The sequence below is a fragment of the Brassica rapa genome, chromosome A04 (assembly GCF_000309985.2).
Source record: "Brassica rapa cultivar Chiifu-401-42 chromosome A04, CAAS_Brap_v3.01, whole genome shotgun sequence".
Lineage (NCBI taxonomy): Eukaryota > Viridiplantae > Streptophyta > Magnoliopsida > Brassicales > Brassicaceae > Brassica > Brassica rapa.
Window position 1 is genome coordinate 20,531,314 of NC_024798.2, and position 16,142 is coordinate 20,547,455.

The 16,142-nt window shown below is 38.8% G+C and overlaps 6 protein-coding genes and 1 pseudogene across 10 annotated transcripts; 5 read left to right on the forward strand and 2 right to left on the reverse strand.

The window, feature by feature from the left end:
- The first annotated feature begins 690 nt into the window (after nt 1-690).
- LOC103865938 lies at nt 691-1,315 on the forward strand. The gene has a single exon (XM_009143805.2). It carries the CDS (start codon nt 754-756, stop codon nt 1,090-1,092), a length of 339 nt encoding a protein of 112 aa, XP_009142053.1. The 5' UTR covers nt 691-753; the 3' UTR covers nt 1,093-1,315.
- Nucleotides 1,316-3,362: 2,047 nt separating this feature from the next.
- LOC103865941 lies at nt 3,363-6,470 on the forward strand. Of its 3 annotated transcripts, none has more exons than XM_033289777.1 (6): nt 3,363-3,709; nt 3,855-4,801; nt 4,885-5,146; nt 5,225-5,581; nt 5,669-5,839; nt 5,918-6,470. In XM_033289777.1, the coding sequence occupies exons 2-6, from the start codon at nt 4,137-4,139 to the stop codon at nt 6,302-6,304; spliced, it is 1,842 nt and encodes a 613-aa protein (XP_033145668.1). In that variant the 5' UTR covers nt 3,363-3,709; nt 3,855-4,136; the 3' UTR covers nt 6,305-6,470. The 3 variants fall into 3 exon arrangements, with proteins under 3 accessions (XP_033145668.1, XP_009142055.1, XP_009142054.1); XM_009143807.3 differs by having other exon boundaries at nt 3,874-4,801; XM_009143806.3 differs by having other exon boundaries at nt 4,050-4,801.
- LOC103865939 lies at nt 6,392-8,143 on the reverse strand (annotated as a pseudogene).
- Nucleotides 8,144-8,177: 34 nt separating this feature from the next.
- LOC103865942 (RING-H2 finger protein ATL40) lies at nt 8,178-11,164 on the forward strand. The gene has a single exon (XM_033289780.1). It carries the CDS (start codon nt 8,237-8,239, stop codon nt 8,813-8,815), a length of 579 nt encoding a protein of 192 aa, XP_033145671.1. The 5' UTR covers nt 8,178-8,236; the 3' UTR covers nt 8,816-11,164.
- On the forward strand, nt 10,082-10,678 carry LOC103865943 (E3 ubiquitin-protein ligase ATL41). The gene has a single exon (XM_033289426.1). The coding sequence runs from the start codon at nt 10,082-10,084 to the stop codon at nt 10,676-10,678; it is 597 nt and encodes a 198-aa protein (XP_033145317.1).
- On the reverse strand, nt 10,968-13,016 carry LOC103865944 (transcription factor VOZ2). The gene is made up of 4 exons (XM_009143810.3): nt 12,778-13,016; nt 12,449-12,661; nt 11,775-12,294; nt 10,968-11,696 (listed from the first exon to the last, which is right to left on the reverse strand). Exons 1-4 carry the CDS (start codon nt 12,988-12,990, stop codon nt 11,188-11,190), a joined length of 1,455 nt encoding a protein of 484 aa, XP_009142058.1. The 5' UTR covers nt 12,991-13,016; the 3' UTR covers nt 10,968-11,187.
- Nucleotides 13,017-14,452: 1,436 nt separating this feature from the next.
- LOC103865945 (zinc finger protein 11) lies at nt 14,453-15,758 on the forward strand. Of its 3 annotated transcripts, none has more exons than XM_033289779.1 (2): nt 14,453-14,533; nt 14,957-15,758. In XM_033289779.1, exon 2 carries the CDS (start codon nt 14,999-15,001, stop codon nt 15,635-15,637), a length of 639 nt encoding a protein of 212 aa, XP_033145670.1. In that variant the 5' UTR covers nt 14,453-14,533; nt 14,957-14,998; the 3' UTR covers nt 15,638-15,758. The 3 variants fall into 3 exon arrangements, with proteins under 3 accessions (XP_033145670.1, XP_009142061.1, XP_009142059.1); XM_009143813.3 differs by lacking the exon at nt 14,453-14,533 and adding an exon at nt 14,730-14,788; XM_009143811.3 differs by lacking the exon at nt 14,453-14,533 and adding an exon at nt 14,785-14,864.
- Nucleotides 15,759-16,142: the final 384 nt, after the last annotated feature.

The window sequence follows — 16,142 nt, forward strand, 5'->3', positions numbered from 1 at the left end:
TGCAAGACCTTTACACCGACAACGTAACCACAAAAGACACATAGGTTACATCCATAATATTGACGTGAGGAAAGAACGTGGTAAGAAGAAGAGCAGGAGTGTTTTATGGCAATACGACGTCGTATAAGAGTATGAGCCCATAATCTTTAACCGACTAGTGCGGCCAATTCGTTTCGGTTAAACTAAATTAGAACCGTACTGGTAAAACCGATTTTAAAGCCAAACCATAACCAAAATGAAAACTGAGGAAAGTATGACTGAACCACCTCTCATTTACCGAACACAGAAAAGATTCATCAATTTGGTTTTTAAATCTATTAGACCGGAAAATAAACCAAAACTGAAATTAAGCAATAACCGATCTGGTTAAACTCCCAATTAAACCGAAATTGGTAATATAGCTGACCACTAATGGAAAATAAACCAAAAAACTGAAATCAAGCAATAACCGAACCGGTTAAACACCCAATTAAACCGAAATTGGTAATATTGCTGACCCACTAATGGGAAATAAACCAAAACAATTGAAATCAAGCAATAACCGAACCGGTTAAACTCCCAATTAAACCGAAATTGGTAATACTGCTGACCCACTAATGGGAAATAAACCAAAAAAATTGAAATCAAGCAATAACCAAACCGGTTAAACATCCAATTAAACCGAAATTGGTAATATAGCTGACCACTAACAAACCCGTAGATTCCCATTTCGTCACTTTCACATCAGATCGGAGCCACACACCACAGCGATCGATGCCGTCGACGCAGTCCTTAACCGTCGCAGCGAGGTCCCTACGAAGCCGGATCCTCTCCAGATCCGGATCCACATCCGCCGGCGCGAGCCGATGGGCGACGCCGGGCCACGAGGAGCGTCCCAAGGGCTTCTTCATGAACCGCACTCCTCCGCCGCCGGGGCAGTCGCGGAAATGGGAGGACTGGGAGCTTCCCTGCTACGTCACGAGCTTCCTCACGATCGTCATCCTCGGCGTGGGGCTCAACGCGAAGCCTGATCTCTCGATCGAGACTTGGGCTCATCAGAAGGCCCTGGAGCGGCTCGAGGCGGAGAGGCTCGCCGGAGATTCTTCCGATTGAGAGGATCAGATGTTTGATGCTTTGGAACTTTGAAGCAGTGTCTTTTGGTTTTGTTGATAATGGTGGAATAAAGTGTTCTTTGACGAACTTATGATTACAAGTTTAAAACTTGGTCACTTTTGATTTGCTAGTTGTTGATCAACATCTGAAATTCGATTGCTTTTTTCAAACGAATATTGTTTGTTTCAGTATTGGCCTTTGTTATCAATCCATTTTTCTACTAGTCATTTGTTGTTAATAGGTGAAGAAATGGTCCTTTTTGAGTAAAATTGTCATTTGTTGTTGTAGTCAGAGACTGGTAGTATAGCTATTACTAGGTGGTGAAGGAATCGCTCTCTGTTGAGTAGACATGAGATACTTCAATAAGGCTCAGTAGTATAGATTTTTTTTTTTTTTATGGTATATGATTGTAGTTTTGTGCACCTTTCGCATTGAGTTTTGGTATGTTTTAAAGAGGTCATTGCATCAACAGTCATTGATAGATATGCTCACAAGATTTCAGTTTTTTTTTCTTTCAGTTTTGGTATTTGGTAGGCTTTTATTTACTCATTGCATCAGTGTTGGATGCTTGAATAGTTTGATAATGGTTGGAGTAGAGGTCTCATGAAATCATTAGCCTTTGTTAGAATCAGAACACAAGATTTCAGTATCTTCGGTTGTAGTACTCACTGGGATTTTACTGCTCACTGCATCAGTGTTGGATGCTTGACAATATGATAATGGTTGGAGTAGAGTTAGCCTTTGTTAGATTCAGAACACTAGATTTCAGTATCTTCAGTTGTGGTATTTACTAGGATTTAACTGCTCATTGCATTAGTGCTGGATGTTTTGAACAACTCAGTAATGGGTAATAGTATCGTATTAGGATGTGTGGATATTGAATTGTGAACTAGGTGAAGGAATGGCTCTCTGTTTAGTAGACGTGGCATACTTGAAGAAGGCTCATTAGCATAAACTAGTGTTCATGGCATCAATACACAGGGTTTCGGTTTTGGTATTTTCTAGGCTTTTAACTGCTCATTGCATTCTGTGTTGGATGTTTGAATAGTTTGATAATGGTTGGAGTACAGTTCCTCGTGGCTTCAGCCTTTGTTAAACTCAGAACACTAGTTTTTCTGTATCTTGTTTTTTTTTTCTGGTCATTGCATCAGTGTTGGGATGCTTGAATGATTTGATAATGGTTGGAGTAGAGTTCTCATGACATCATCAGCCTTTGTAAGATTCAGAACGCTAGGTTTCACTACTTTAGTTGTGGTATTTACTAGGCTTTTCCTGCTCGTTGCTTCAGTGCTTGATGATTGCACAGTTGTTGGAGTAGAGTTCTCATGACATCAGCCTTTGTTAAATTCAGAACACTAGTTTTCCCTTTTCAGTATCTTCAGTTGTGGTATTTGCTAAGATTTTACTGCTCATTGCATCAGTGCTGGATGTTTGAACAATTCAGTGATGGCTAATAGTGTCTTATTAGGATGTGTGGATAATGAACTGTGAGCATTTTAGCAGATACTGAATTGAGAATAGCATGAGAACATTACTTTTTGAGCTTTCGAAATAGTTGTTTGCATGCTTGTGGGAACTGATAAATTGGGTATCAATCAAAGAGCTTGATCACTTACTTGAATAAGTGGCAAGTTGGAGTTGAGGTGAACTTCACTCGATGTTGGGCTGATAAGGTTTAGAAATCATGGTAGCTTACAAGTAATGCCATTTCAAGTAGTATTACTCATAGGTTCTCTGTCTCTGGTCCATGAGCTTTCTATTGAATAATGCCATTTCAAGTAGTATCACTCGTGTTTCCCAAATCTTGTGATTAGTTTCCTTTAAGTGTGGTCTGACAGCATCCTCTTTAAATATAGAGTAGTTCAATGCCGTGTCTGTTTTTAGCGAGTTTCGTCTCATCCTCTGGTTTCATAAATTATGAATTAAACAAAATGAAAGAGATTAGGATTAAACAAACTCAGTTACCTTATTGCAAGCATTGTTGTCTTGTTATTTGCCGTTTGTTTGCCGTGTCTTCAAGTTGCATCACATCGGGAGGGCTCCCGAGAGTATGAACACTGACACTCGATTTAGGCTTTGGTATAATCAATGAAACAAGACAAGATCACATGTTTGTTTTACTGGAGACCCAGAGAAGAGGTCCAGTGTAAAGCCATGTGAAGAACCTTTGTCCTCTTATCCATTTTCTTCTGTACGTCTGACACGGTTTCTTTTGTTAATTCCAATTCAAGAACACTATTTGATGTCGGTGGAGTCAGTGAGATGTGTTTGGACCAAAGAGAAAAGCACACTACTGTCATTTAAAAAGAGAAGCTACTTTTTTCCGGGTTATGTGACCGGCTATTTCCACTGAACAGTCTACCCACCGACACAACCTTCCATAGTTTCACGACCACAGTCACTGTCCCTTTCCGTACAGGATCCATGTTTTTCTTTCTTTCTTAAATGCACCACCATAACTTCCCCCACTCACTCGGATCTCCCATAGTTAGAGAAGAGAGAGAAGATAGCTTCTTCTTTATTGTGGATTACAGATAATAGACAGCTAATCTCAGAGTAGAGACTTCACCCTCAGTAGATTAAAGTAACCGAGGAAGACAACCTCCCAAAGTCACTGGTAAGCTCCTCTTCTTTTGCTTGTTGACTTCTCTTAGTCCTCATGGTTGTTTCATGCTCTGTTTACTAATATATTTTCTTGGATGCTCTGGATTTCAATTAGTCTGATTAGTTTTAATCGTTTCTGTTAAATCTGATTATTCTAGTAAAACCACTTACATATAGTGAATCCAGCCATGTTCTATCACAACAACTACGAACAAGTTGCTGGGACCTCTACTGCAGTTTAAGACAAAACTTAGCAAGACTGAACATGTCCTTTTCTTCCTCCATTATAAGCTGTCGTTTTCAGTAACCTGAACATATCCAGCTGTGTTTTTTTAAATCCTTTCATCTTTTAGAGGCTTATCACAAGGGAAACACAGATCCTCTTGAATTGTTTTCTCACTTGGAAGTTGAAAGTAACTGTTGATTTGGCTGAGAACTTGATGATGAAGGCAAGATCAGTGAACAATGTCCAGTCCAAGCGATCCACCAAGAGTGGAAGGAAAGACCAGAAGCTGCAGAAGACTAACAGCCAGAAAAAATCATCAGAACAAGAGAAACACAAGGAGGCCTTAGAGTCTAACATCCTCACAACAGTGGCTAGTGACTCAACCACACAGTCAGATCCATCCGAGGCTTACGAGACACTAGACGTCCGCTACTTGGACGATGTAACCGTAAGAAAAGAGAAAGAAGATGCTGATGCTGATGGTGATGAACAAGAAGAAGTTAAAGGTGCCAATGCTGATGTGTGGGAAGATGCTTCTAACGGCGCTCTTAGCGCAGGAAGCGAGAACGAGGCCCCTGATGTAGCAGAGAATAGTTTTGAGGATGGATCTTTGAAAGAGAAGATTGAGCATCTTGAGACGAGAATCGAGAGACTTGAAGAGGAGCTTAGAGAGGTCGCTGCGCTCGAGGTTTCTCTCTACTCTGTCGTCCCTGACCATTCCAGCTCTGCGCACAAGCTTCATACTCCTGCGAGGCGTATCTCTAGAATCTACATCCATGCTTGTAAGCATTTCGCTAGAGGAAAGCGTGCTACCATCGCTAGAAACTCTGTTTCTGGTCTTGTCTTGGTTGCTAGATCTTGTGGGAATGATGTTTCAAGGTAAAGAAAAAAAAAACAAATACTTAATGTTTTTTTAACATGTTTCAGGATCTTGATTCTTGGTTTCTCTCAAACTCTTTTAGGTTGACGTTTTGGTTATCAAACATTATAACTCTAAGGGAGATTATTTCGCAAGCGTTTGGTAAGTCTCGTGTCACGGAGAGCTCTGAAGCTAATAATGGGAGTGAGAATGGTGGTGATTCAGGGAAGAAGACGAACTTGAGATGGAAGAATGGTTTGCAAGAGCTTCTTGAGGATTGGCAAGAAACTGAAACGTTCACCGCTGCTTTGGAGAAAGTAGAGCTTTGGGTCTTCTCTAGAATCGTGGAGTCTGTTTGGTGGCAGGTATAAACACAAGAGATTGAGATTCTTTTTAAGTTTGTGTATGTAACAACATCTCACTCTTGTTCTCTTATCTTTAAGGTCTTTACTCCTCATATGCAATCCCCTGAGAACAACAACTCTTCAGCTTCTAAATCGAATGAGAAGCAAGGAGCCTTTTCTATTACCCTATGGAAGAATGCCTTTGGAGATGCTCTGCAACGGCTTTGTCCTATGAGAGGGGGAGGACATGAATGTGGCTGCTTACCTGTATTGGCTAGAATGGTCATGGAGAAGTGTGTTGGTAGATTTGATGTAGCTATGTTCAATGCTATTCTGCGCGAGTCAGAACATCAGATACCAACTGATCCAGTCTCTGATCCTATTCTTGATACCAAAGTTCTGCCTGTTCCTGCTGGAGACTTGAGCTTTGGATCAGGAGCACAGCTCAAAAACGCGGTAATTAAAAAAAAAAAAAAAGTTCAGTTTCTTTCATATCCACTAGAGAGTTGACTAATGTAATGTCACTATATTCTCCTGTTGCAGATTGGTAACTGGTCTAGATCCCTCACTGAAATGTTCGGTATGAACTCAGATGATGATCAAGTAGAGAGTGAAGGCAGTGATAGTAGTAAAGCCTTTGTGTTGTTAAATGAACTTAGTGATCTTCTTATGCTCCCTAAAGACATGCTTATGGAAAGCTCCATTAGAGAAGAGGTATGTTCTTTGGTTTTAAGCCTCATTACATTCACAAGTTTTGTCATTTTGATTTATTGTTTTTTTTTTTACAAACAGATATGTCCATCAATCACTCTTTCACTTATCAAGAGAATACTATGCAACTTCACTCCTGATGAGTTCTGTCCAGACGATGTACCTGGAGCTGTCCTAGAAGAGCTAAATGCCGCCGAGGTGCAATCAGAAGAAGAAAGCTTCCCTTATGCGGCTTCTTCTGTTACTTACAAGCCTCCATCGACCATGGATGTAGCAGAGAAAGTTGCGGAGGCTGCAGGGAAGTTGTCGAGGAATGTGTCTATGATACAGAGGAAAGGGTACACGAGCGACGAGGAGCTTGAGGAGCTGGACTCTCCTCTTACATCTATTGTTGATAAAACGAGTGAGTTTAATGATTCTGCGACCTCAAATGCAAGATACAATCTCCTTCGACAAGTGTGGGCTTAGTTATTTATGTTGTTACATAGATACTCTTAATGAAGAAGGGACTCATTGTAATAACTTTTGTGTAATTTTTTCAAGAACAGTTTGGGAGAGATCTAAGAGAAAAAATGACATTGTTTATATGCTTAAACAAGCATTATCATTTTAAGTTCTTTGGCAACTTCAATCATCTTTGGAACTTCTTCTCCTACACAGCCAATGCATCGCAGTGAGAGTATAAAGAAAGTCTTAAACTGCCATGTCTCTTCTTCCTTGCAGCTCTCCAACACCTTTGGATCAACAATCCCAACAAATCCACCATCTTCAACCAACTCTATAGGAGAATCCTTGTACAGTTTGACAACAAGACTCGGTTGCAAAGCAGTCAAAAGAGTAATCATGAATGCTCCAAAGCCATAGACATCAGTGTTCTCTGTCACTACCCCAGTAGCCATATAGTTGTGATCAAGGTACCCAAAAGTTCCTTCTACAACCATATCTTCAACAAACTTTTCTCCTTCCGGAATCAAAACAGAGTTGTTGAACCCACTAAGCTTAGCCGTCCCTCCTTCCCCATCCAAGAAGATGTTGCATGGTATCATGTCTTTGTGGATGATACTCTTTGAAAATGCAGTGTGAAGGTATGTTAAAGCGTCTGCAACCTCCTTTGCAATCTTCAGTCTCATGTTCCATGGTAAACTCACATCAAATAGATACTTTGGCTTTTCTCTACACATTATACTTTGTGCATATTCATAGACAATAACTGGATTAGGAAACTCAAGACAGCAACCTAACAGCTTGAGGAAATTCTTGTGACCACTAACCATTGATGATATGGATATGTCACGACAAGTCTTTCCGCTGCAGGGACTATACTTTATTACCCATTTCTTCACAAGCACGGGTCGGTCTTCAAGCATACCCTTTGTAACATTGGTAGCTACCAGTAGCGTGGAGAATAAGAGAGTTATTATGGCTGAAGTTGTCGGTGGCTCTTAGGATCTGAGAAGCAGAAAAGGTTTTGATTGGATTGGATTTTCCATTGCAATACTCGATGAGCTTTTCTAGCACCACCTCGCCGTTAGCTTGGACAAGTCTTTTCTTTACATCGGCTTCTTCTGTGTTCTTCTTTCTCCACCAACCCATCCAACCCATCTCAAGACTGAGATGAAGTAGTTGATCCTTTTAAGGCTGAAAGAAAAAGCCAAACTCTTAAGTAAGTCTTGGCTTCTTTTGTTGACTATTTACACAGCATTTCTTAGAAAAGTCAAACAGGCATTACTTTACTGTCTTGTGTCTTCAATGCGAAACATTCACGTAACTATATGAAACATCTCTTTTCAGTTGCACTGTACAAATGTCTTATACGGTAAAAGTTATTATCTTCAATATTTTTTTACGTAATTATATGGAAACAATAATACCGTATGTTTTGAAGATAAAATATAGTAACCTTTTCCTCCAAGGAATGGGACAAGAAGTTAACGTATGAAAAGAAAAAATAGAGAGAGTTGAATTTAACATATATTCGCTCGCAACTTGTAATACATTCACAATGTTTGTATACTTTGAAGACTCTTCTTCAAGTCAACCATATGGTTCCCACACGCAGCCTCACTTCAAACCTCACGTTATTTTACATGTACTCGTCACTATTGGAAAAAAGTATTGTTTTGAATTAAAAATTCTCATATTATGTCGACATGTTACGTATCCATTGCAAATCTAAACTAAATTTCATTAACTTGCTTAGAATTTCTTAAATTAAAAAACAAATCCGGTAAAGTCAGCAATGTCCCCTGGATCAATGATATATAGTATCCTATTTTTTTCCCCACCCACCAAGCATATTCTAATGCTTTGTAGAATAAAATAAAGAAGTCAGATAATCATCAGAAATTTTACATAATTACACAACTAAGATCTCTTCAACCTCATTACATTGTTATTAACATGAGCTCAGACAACCGAGATCATTTCGACCGTTCCTTCTGGCAAAACACGAGTTCTTACGATGGAAGCAGCAAGATCTTACTCCTCACCATCATTTCTTTCTCTACCATTATTCTCATCGTTTTTGTGTATCATCTTTACGCTAGATTCATCCTCCACCGCCGTAGATCAACCTTCCAAGGCCTCTCCCTCTCCGTCGTGTCTCAGCCGCCCATACGTGGTCTCGACAAACTTGTCATTGCATCTCTCCCTACATTCGTTGTTGGAGTCAATGGTGGTGACGTCTCAGCCACGGAATGTGCGGTGTGTCTAAGCTTGTTGGAGGAGAAAGATACGGCGAGGATGTTACCGAACTGCAAGCATGTTTTCCATGTGACATGCATTGATACATGGCTCACCACGTGTTCCACTTGTCCCGTTTGTCGAACTGAAGTCGAGCCGAGTCAAAGGCTAGTGCCTGAGCCAAGAGAAGGACCAGTTGTTGACGGTGCATCTCCGTTAGATTTAACAGCGGCATCTTCGTCGAATAACAAAACTCGTGTTGACCAAGATCGTGTAATGGACCTAGAAAGACAATGAATAGATACACATACCACAATAGTTAAATCTTTAATTCATGCACAATAGTACTCTTGTTCTTTCGTAATATTTATTGTCTTACTAAAATATTTTGTAATGTGTAAATCTTTTGTATGCTACTGTAGGAAATGCACATTATAGTACAAAGACATTGTTGATTAACGTGTGAAAAATATAAGAAGAAAAAAGTGTTGAACTTGTAATATTTTCAAAGTGTGTCTACATTGAAGACTGTTCTCAAGTCAACCTATATGGTTCCCTTCCCACACATTACCTCCTCACACGTTTTTATCTTTAATTTTCTTATTTTCTTGACCATGAAAATTTTACATTATTTCTAGTCATATATATTGAGATTTTACTGAATCTTCATTTTGTTGACCAGAAAAGAATTGTCTTATCATTTCATTTAAAAAATAGTGAATGCTATCCTATTTAGCTAAATGTACTAATTTTGTAATGCATGAAAATCAAAGATGTCATATGTGTTTACTTGTCCCTAAATATTAATTTTTGGATCAACATCAAAAATTTAAGGATTAGTATTTGAATAAGTTTGGGATTGATAACATTAATAGGCTGAATAATAGATCTAAAGTATATAAACTTTTTTTTTTGGTTCTTTGTTTCCACAGTCCAACATGGACATTTTACATTTTTTCTAGTCATAACTTGAGATTTAACTGAATCTTCATTATGTTGACCAGAAAAAAAACTTGTCTTATCATTCTTGAAAAAATTGTGAATGCAATCTCTATTTAACAAAATGTACTAATTTGTAATGCGTGAAAATCAAAAATGTCATATGTGATTACTGGTTCCTAAATATTATTCTTTTTTATCAAACATAAAAAAATTTAAGATTAATATTTGAATAAGCTAGAGAATAATAACATTAAAAAGTTGAATAATATATAGATCTAAAGTATATAAACTTTTTATTGGTTCTTGAAAAGCCATAGGCTTTTAGTGCCACTTTCCACAATCCAAGTTCAGTTCAGTCAACATTGGTGATTTTTCTACTTTTCTGGTTATATCTCCTTTTCTGATTAAACTAAAGTATGAACTTAGAAGCAAGACATTGCAATAAGAAAACTTTTAGAAGTACTTTATTTCTTATATAATACATCAAAAGTTATTACGAACTTTTGTTCACTTCCCTTCTTCGCAATGAGCTCCAACGATAGAGATCATACATGACCCAACGGTCAAGACCACCACTCGTTCTGGCCAAACCCTTCTCGTTACGACCCCACCAGCAAGATCATGCTCGCAGCAGTCATCTCTTCGTCAGCAGTTATCCTCATCATCTTCATTCTTCATCTTTATGCAAGATTCATTCTCCATCGCCGTAGAGAAGCTAGCAGCTTCCGTGGCCTCTCCGTCGTATTACGCCACCCTTTGCAAACGCCAAAACGTGGCCTCAACCCAACAGTCATAGCTTCTCTCCCTACTTTCATCGTTGGAGCCAGAAGTGACGTTGCGGCCGCTACTGAATGTGCGGTGTGTCTTAGCGTGTTTGAGGAGCAAGACACGGCGAGAGAGTTGCCGAACTGTAGACATGTTTTTCATGTTGATTGTATTGACACGTGGCTCACCACTTGCTCTACTTGTCCTGTTTGTCGGAATGAAGTTCAACCAAGGCTGAGACTTGAGCCTGAGCCAAGAGAAGGACCAGTTGGCGATGGTGCCTCTGGCTCACCACCGACTGCACCACCGTCGTTGGAGGAAGTCAGGCTGAACTCTTCGTCGGTTTCACGATTAGACTCGTTTAGGAGAATCTTAACAAGAGAAAGATCTTCCAACAGGATAAATCATTCTTGTGTTGGCCAAGAACATGTAGTGGAACTTGATAGACACTGAGTCTACATAGAAAATACATGAGTTTATATGCTACCCTCCTTTATTTTTGTACTACTTACTACTTGTGTGTATTTTTTTTTGATGTGTAATGAGACAATACTTCTATGCAAGTAAAAGATACATATTAATGTTGAGGCCTTTCTAGTTAAATCCTCATAGTGGTAAGACAGTAGAGAGCTCAATATCAGGGCTTCACAAGGATGCAGAACCAACTGTTTGTGAGATCATCTCTTTGCAACTTGAGTTCATCTGAGTATAGACAAGGGAAGTGATGTTGTCTTAAAAACATGAGCTTCAAAAGCATTTTGGAATACGGAAACATGACAGGAGAGTTACAAACTTTTTTGACAAGATCCTAATGGTTTTAGAGTAAACAAACGAAGCTAAATGAATTTACAAACCATCTCAGATTCTACAGTAAAGAAGGGCCAAAGATACTCCTCTCCCTATTAACACTAACCATCAAAGAGGTTAACTAGTAGTCAGGTAAAAGCAGAGACTGAAAACCATCACTGATGTGATGATGGCTCGTTTGCTACTGTTGCAGGAACCGGAGTGTCTTGAGTTGCTACCTTAACTCCTTTGGTAGACTTTGTACGACCTTTTGTTGGAGGAGAGGGTTTGTCCGAAGCCACCTCAGGTGTCAACTGTCCCATCTTCTCCATCTTCTTCTGCAGATCAGCTAGAGGGTCTTTCGCGACTCTTCCCTTGGGACACTTCTTCCCATTTGTTAGTTTGAGCTCTAGTCTGTACAACGCACACACATCGGATTCGTTGATCTGGTATTCGAAGAGATGCCACTCGAAGAGACCAGGAGGCTGTGGATCCATGTAGTAAGATCTCTTCTGCCCTTCTTGCTCTTTCATCAGCTGTTTCCTCGATTCATGCCACCCTCTTCCGCTGTAATCTGAGAGCGATCTCTGCTTCCGGTTTCCACTATCGTATGCTCTTCTCGGTTTGTCAAAGAATAGCCACTCTCTAATCGTTTCACCCTCAACCAGCTCGAGATGAAATAGCTCTGCATGTATAAACAGTTAACAAAAGGGTCAGACGACAAAAAAAAGTAATTAACTCATAAACTCGCATATGGTCTCACCTGCTGCGTTCCATGGGCATTTTGTGTTAACAGCTCCTTCACACACCGGGATGCCAACATTCTTACCAAGAGTCTTTGCACGAAGAGCATCAATCAAGAGATTATCTTTCAAACTAATGCCTCCTGGTCTTAAAACAGGTGCTGTGCCAGGGGAATCTTCGTTCAGAGCTAGATTCCCATGGTAGTCACTGCAGTAGTCAAGGTACCAGTCAGATCCGTGAGCAGGCCTTGTGCAGTCCCATAGAGCACACTTCGGTCCCAAAAAGGCAGAAGGAGGAGGAGGCACACAGACACTTTGTGGAGTAGTGAAGTCAGTGTAGTTCTCAGACGCGTCAAGCTTGACGGAAGGGCTGCTGTTGAACTCCTGACGCACTTCTGAGAGATGGTAATCCAACTGAGAAGCTATATCCAAGTTGTTCTGGACATGGAAATCAGGAGCGGTGTTTATGCTTGGGTCGAACTCTTGAAATGCAAAGTGGAGTTGCTGGTCATGTGGTTGGGTGTTGTTATTAACAGCTTCCTGAGGTAGAAAAGATGAACTGTAATAAATAACCAAACAAGCTCAAAGGAAGACAAGAAGGAACAAAGATCAAACATAATATTGTAGAAGACAATTTGGACAGATCCTTGTAACAGAGACTATCATAATCACTATCAATCTGACGCTAGCTCACCTCAAAACCACAGGAGAAATTGACGTTGAAAGGACTTTGACAAAAAGGCTCATCTATCCATTCCCAATGTTCTGGAGGGGGGCACAAGCTTTGATCGAAACCGTCAGGCTTAGGCGCATCATGCTCCTTTAACGAACTAGTAGCATCATCCTCTTCGTCGTTTAGTTTCAACAAACGAGCTATCTCCTCAGAGAAATGACTAATACTTCCACCCTATACACGTTACCAAAAGATCAAAAATCACCACAAAATCAAGCCAAACAAACAAAAAGCACGAATATTTATCATTCTACAAAGCTATAATCCACTAAAGTCCAAGACTTACGAACCAGAAGAGAACATTCAGGAGAAGGAGCAGTGAGCTCAGCTTGCCACTCACGAAGATTCTGCGAGATCTGAGCTTCCAAAACCGCATGATCATTAACCCTCCCTTCCTTCCTAGCAGCCTGGAGATGGGAGAACCTCTCCTGGAGTTGCATTAGCTTCTCCACCAGATTCTGATGGGACGAAGACACACATGTGATCTTCTGATGGTTTGACATTCTCCTTTTCCCTCTCCTCTCTCTCTGCCTAAATCACACAGAGAATCTCAACATTCAGATTGCAGAAAATCAAAATCAATAGAAACTAAATCGCACTAGCTCGTTCTGTTCTACACCAAATCATCGATCGAATCTCAAACCCTAAATCAATACTCGACTTAATTAAAAAATCGGACAAGACGCTAACATGAGACTGAGTTCTAAACTTAAAAAATTGAAATCGATTCGAAGATGCTCACAGTTTCGATTGGGATTGATACAGCTCCGATGGAGGAAGAATAAGGAAGAGGAGTTATCGAGACGAAGAGGAAGAAGAAGAAGAAGTGAGATTATACAGCGAAGAAGAAGGAGTCATCATCAACATTCTTTTTGGTCGTTGCGAATAAAAAACCGACGATGTGATTTCTATATATAAGGCCCATTTTTGGCCCGGTATATATTGGCCCATTAATGACCCGTTTGAAAATTCAAAATTATCGCGCGAGAGAGAAAGAAGAACTGTCTCTTAAGAAAAATAGAAACAAGAAGAGAGAAAATGTGAAAGTTTACTATTTGAAAGATTATGTTAAATGTTTTCTTTTTCGAAACTTGATTATGTTAATGTTTTGAAAAGCTCTTCTGATATGTGCCGAAATTTAATTGTTAAATATCATATATATTTTTTAATTTGGTGTGATTAGAAACTCATTATGTTTGTTAACTAATGCTTATAAGATTTGACAGTTTCTTGTTAGTATAAAATTTTCCCTTGAAAACTAGATATTTTGTGTAAGGACTGCAACTTTTTATGCTGCTTACTGCTTGGGTGATCAATTAAGAGACCTGGGTAATTAATTACACGCTAATCATTCGTTCAAATAATATTTGTTAACCAAACTAAAATAAACTCATGTTTTGGAAACTGGAAAAATTGTATAGTATATGTTATCATCTGGTCTGTTTTGAGACAGACCAAGGAGGGTCTATGATTTATCTAGATGGGCTGCTTTTTTTGTGTGTACCAATCTCAAATTTTCTTTGTGACATTAACATTGTAGAGAGGTTCGTTAATTAGTTCAATTTCATATGTAAGTTTGTGAAATAGTAGGTATAAACTGCAATAAAAATCTTAAGGCCAGCAAAACGTCATTGTCTATGTCGTTAATGCAAACACAAGCCTTGTTTATTTCCTTTATTGTACAGTTTCTACTCAATGTCAAAATCAACTACTAATACTTTGATTTCTTTTGGCCCTCTACCACTGCAATCTATTGGTAATAAAATCATACCCATCTCTCAATACCATAAGAGGAAATGTGTTTTTGATGCATTTAACATATAGCTTGGTACATATTTATCTATATTTGTGTATTTATAAAATGTGCAGATATAATGAAGATAATTGTGGAGGAATATGATGAAAATGAAGTGGCAAGTGATCTCCTGCTAGATATTAACACAGGATATTAATGCAACACAGAGTCCCCATACTACAATAACATTGGTCTCAAGTAACTTCCAATTATAGTAATAAACAGACACGTTGCAGGCATGAGCATCATGAGTAAGTAGCCTCCATTCAATTCCTCTCTCTCTGCTTCTTAATCATGAAACTACCTCTTTGTCTCTTTCTTTCTTTATTTTTCTTTTTCCACTCATCAAATCTAATCGAAAATAGCCTAGCTATACTCATTATTCTCCAATATATCTGACCAAACATGTAACAGACTATAAAACCCTAATAAATGATCGTCCATATATACACTTAAAGACAACCTCAAGTAATGATAAATTAAAACCACCTCTTCTATATAACACAGTAAGTTCTCCTCCATATCTCTTCCTCTTCCTTAAATCACCAGCAAGCTCAAAATTCAAGTCTCTATCTATCTAGGGTTTTCATCTTTCTCCACTTTTATTCTTACTTGCTTCTGAAGTAATGTTATACACTCTTTATATAACATCTTTTTTTGTTTATATCACGCAGGTGAGTATCATCCTTATTCATCATCAGCATCTGTTGGAGAATATGAAGAGGACACATTTGGCAAGTTTCAGCAGCAAAAACAAAACTCAAGAAGATCAAGAAGGTGACACTAGTGGTAACGACAGAGTCATCATGAATCTCTACAATAGCTATGAAGCTGGGCTGATCCCATGGCCTCCCAAGAACTACACTTGCAGTTTCTGCAGGAGAGATTTTAGATCTGCTCAAGCACTTGGAGGACACATGAATGTTCACAGAAGAGACAGAGCAAAACTCAGACAGATCCCTTCTTGGCTCTTTGAACCTCACCAACAACACGTACCTGTTGGCAACCCTAACCCTAATTTTGGCTCTTCTTCTCCTTTAACAATGCCAGCTCATCTTGACCCTTCCCTAACCAACCAGATATCCAAAACGACTACGTTTTCTTCTGACCGGTTCGATCTTCTGGATAATACTAGCCATGGAGGTTTGATGAAGGAAAGAGAGAAGAACAAGAGCAATGTGTGTAGCAGAGAGCTCAAGAAGAGTGCCATAGATTCATCATGCCATGCTGCAAAATGTGAGATAAGTCGTGGGGAGATGAACAAGAAACATGGATTCACGAGGTTGGAGCTTGGGATGGATTTGAGGAATCCAAACCAAGTTCTTGATTTGGAGCTTCGACTTGGCTGCCTTTAAATAATTAACTTTAATTAATAATTTAACTACGAGATTATATGTAAGGTATGTATGTATGTGTAGCTGAGCAGTGAGCAAGAGATTGTGATTGCATTTAGGCTAATGAGATTTAATGGTATTACGTGCTTTTTAAGGAAATGCAAGTTAAAAATAAAAATAAACAAAGTTGGAAAAGGCCGATCCAGTTTCTTTCTATGGACCAGGGGCTTTGTACATTTACAAATTTGGTTAAAAAATATTCAAGAATTCATTTTAAATTTGAGTTAATTTTTGTATAATATTTTTTGTTATTTTTCCTATTTTCCAGTATATAGGAAAATATTGATAAACAAAACACCAACACTTGTATTTTTTTTTTTTACTTTATTATTGGTGTTAAGTTTGTCAAAAAACTTTTTGGTAAAATTAAGTTTAAGTTTGTCAATTTCAAGCATCCAATACGTAATTTGTAAAATATGAAATAGTATAACATTATAGTCAATATATAATAATCTATAAATTCATA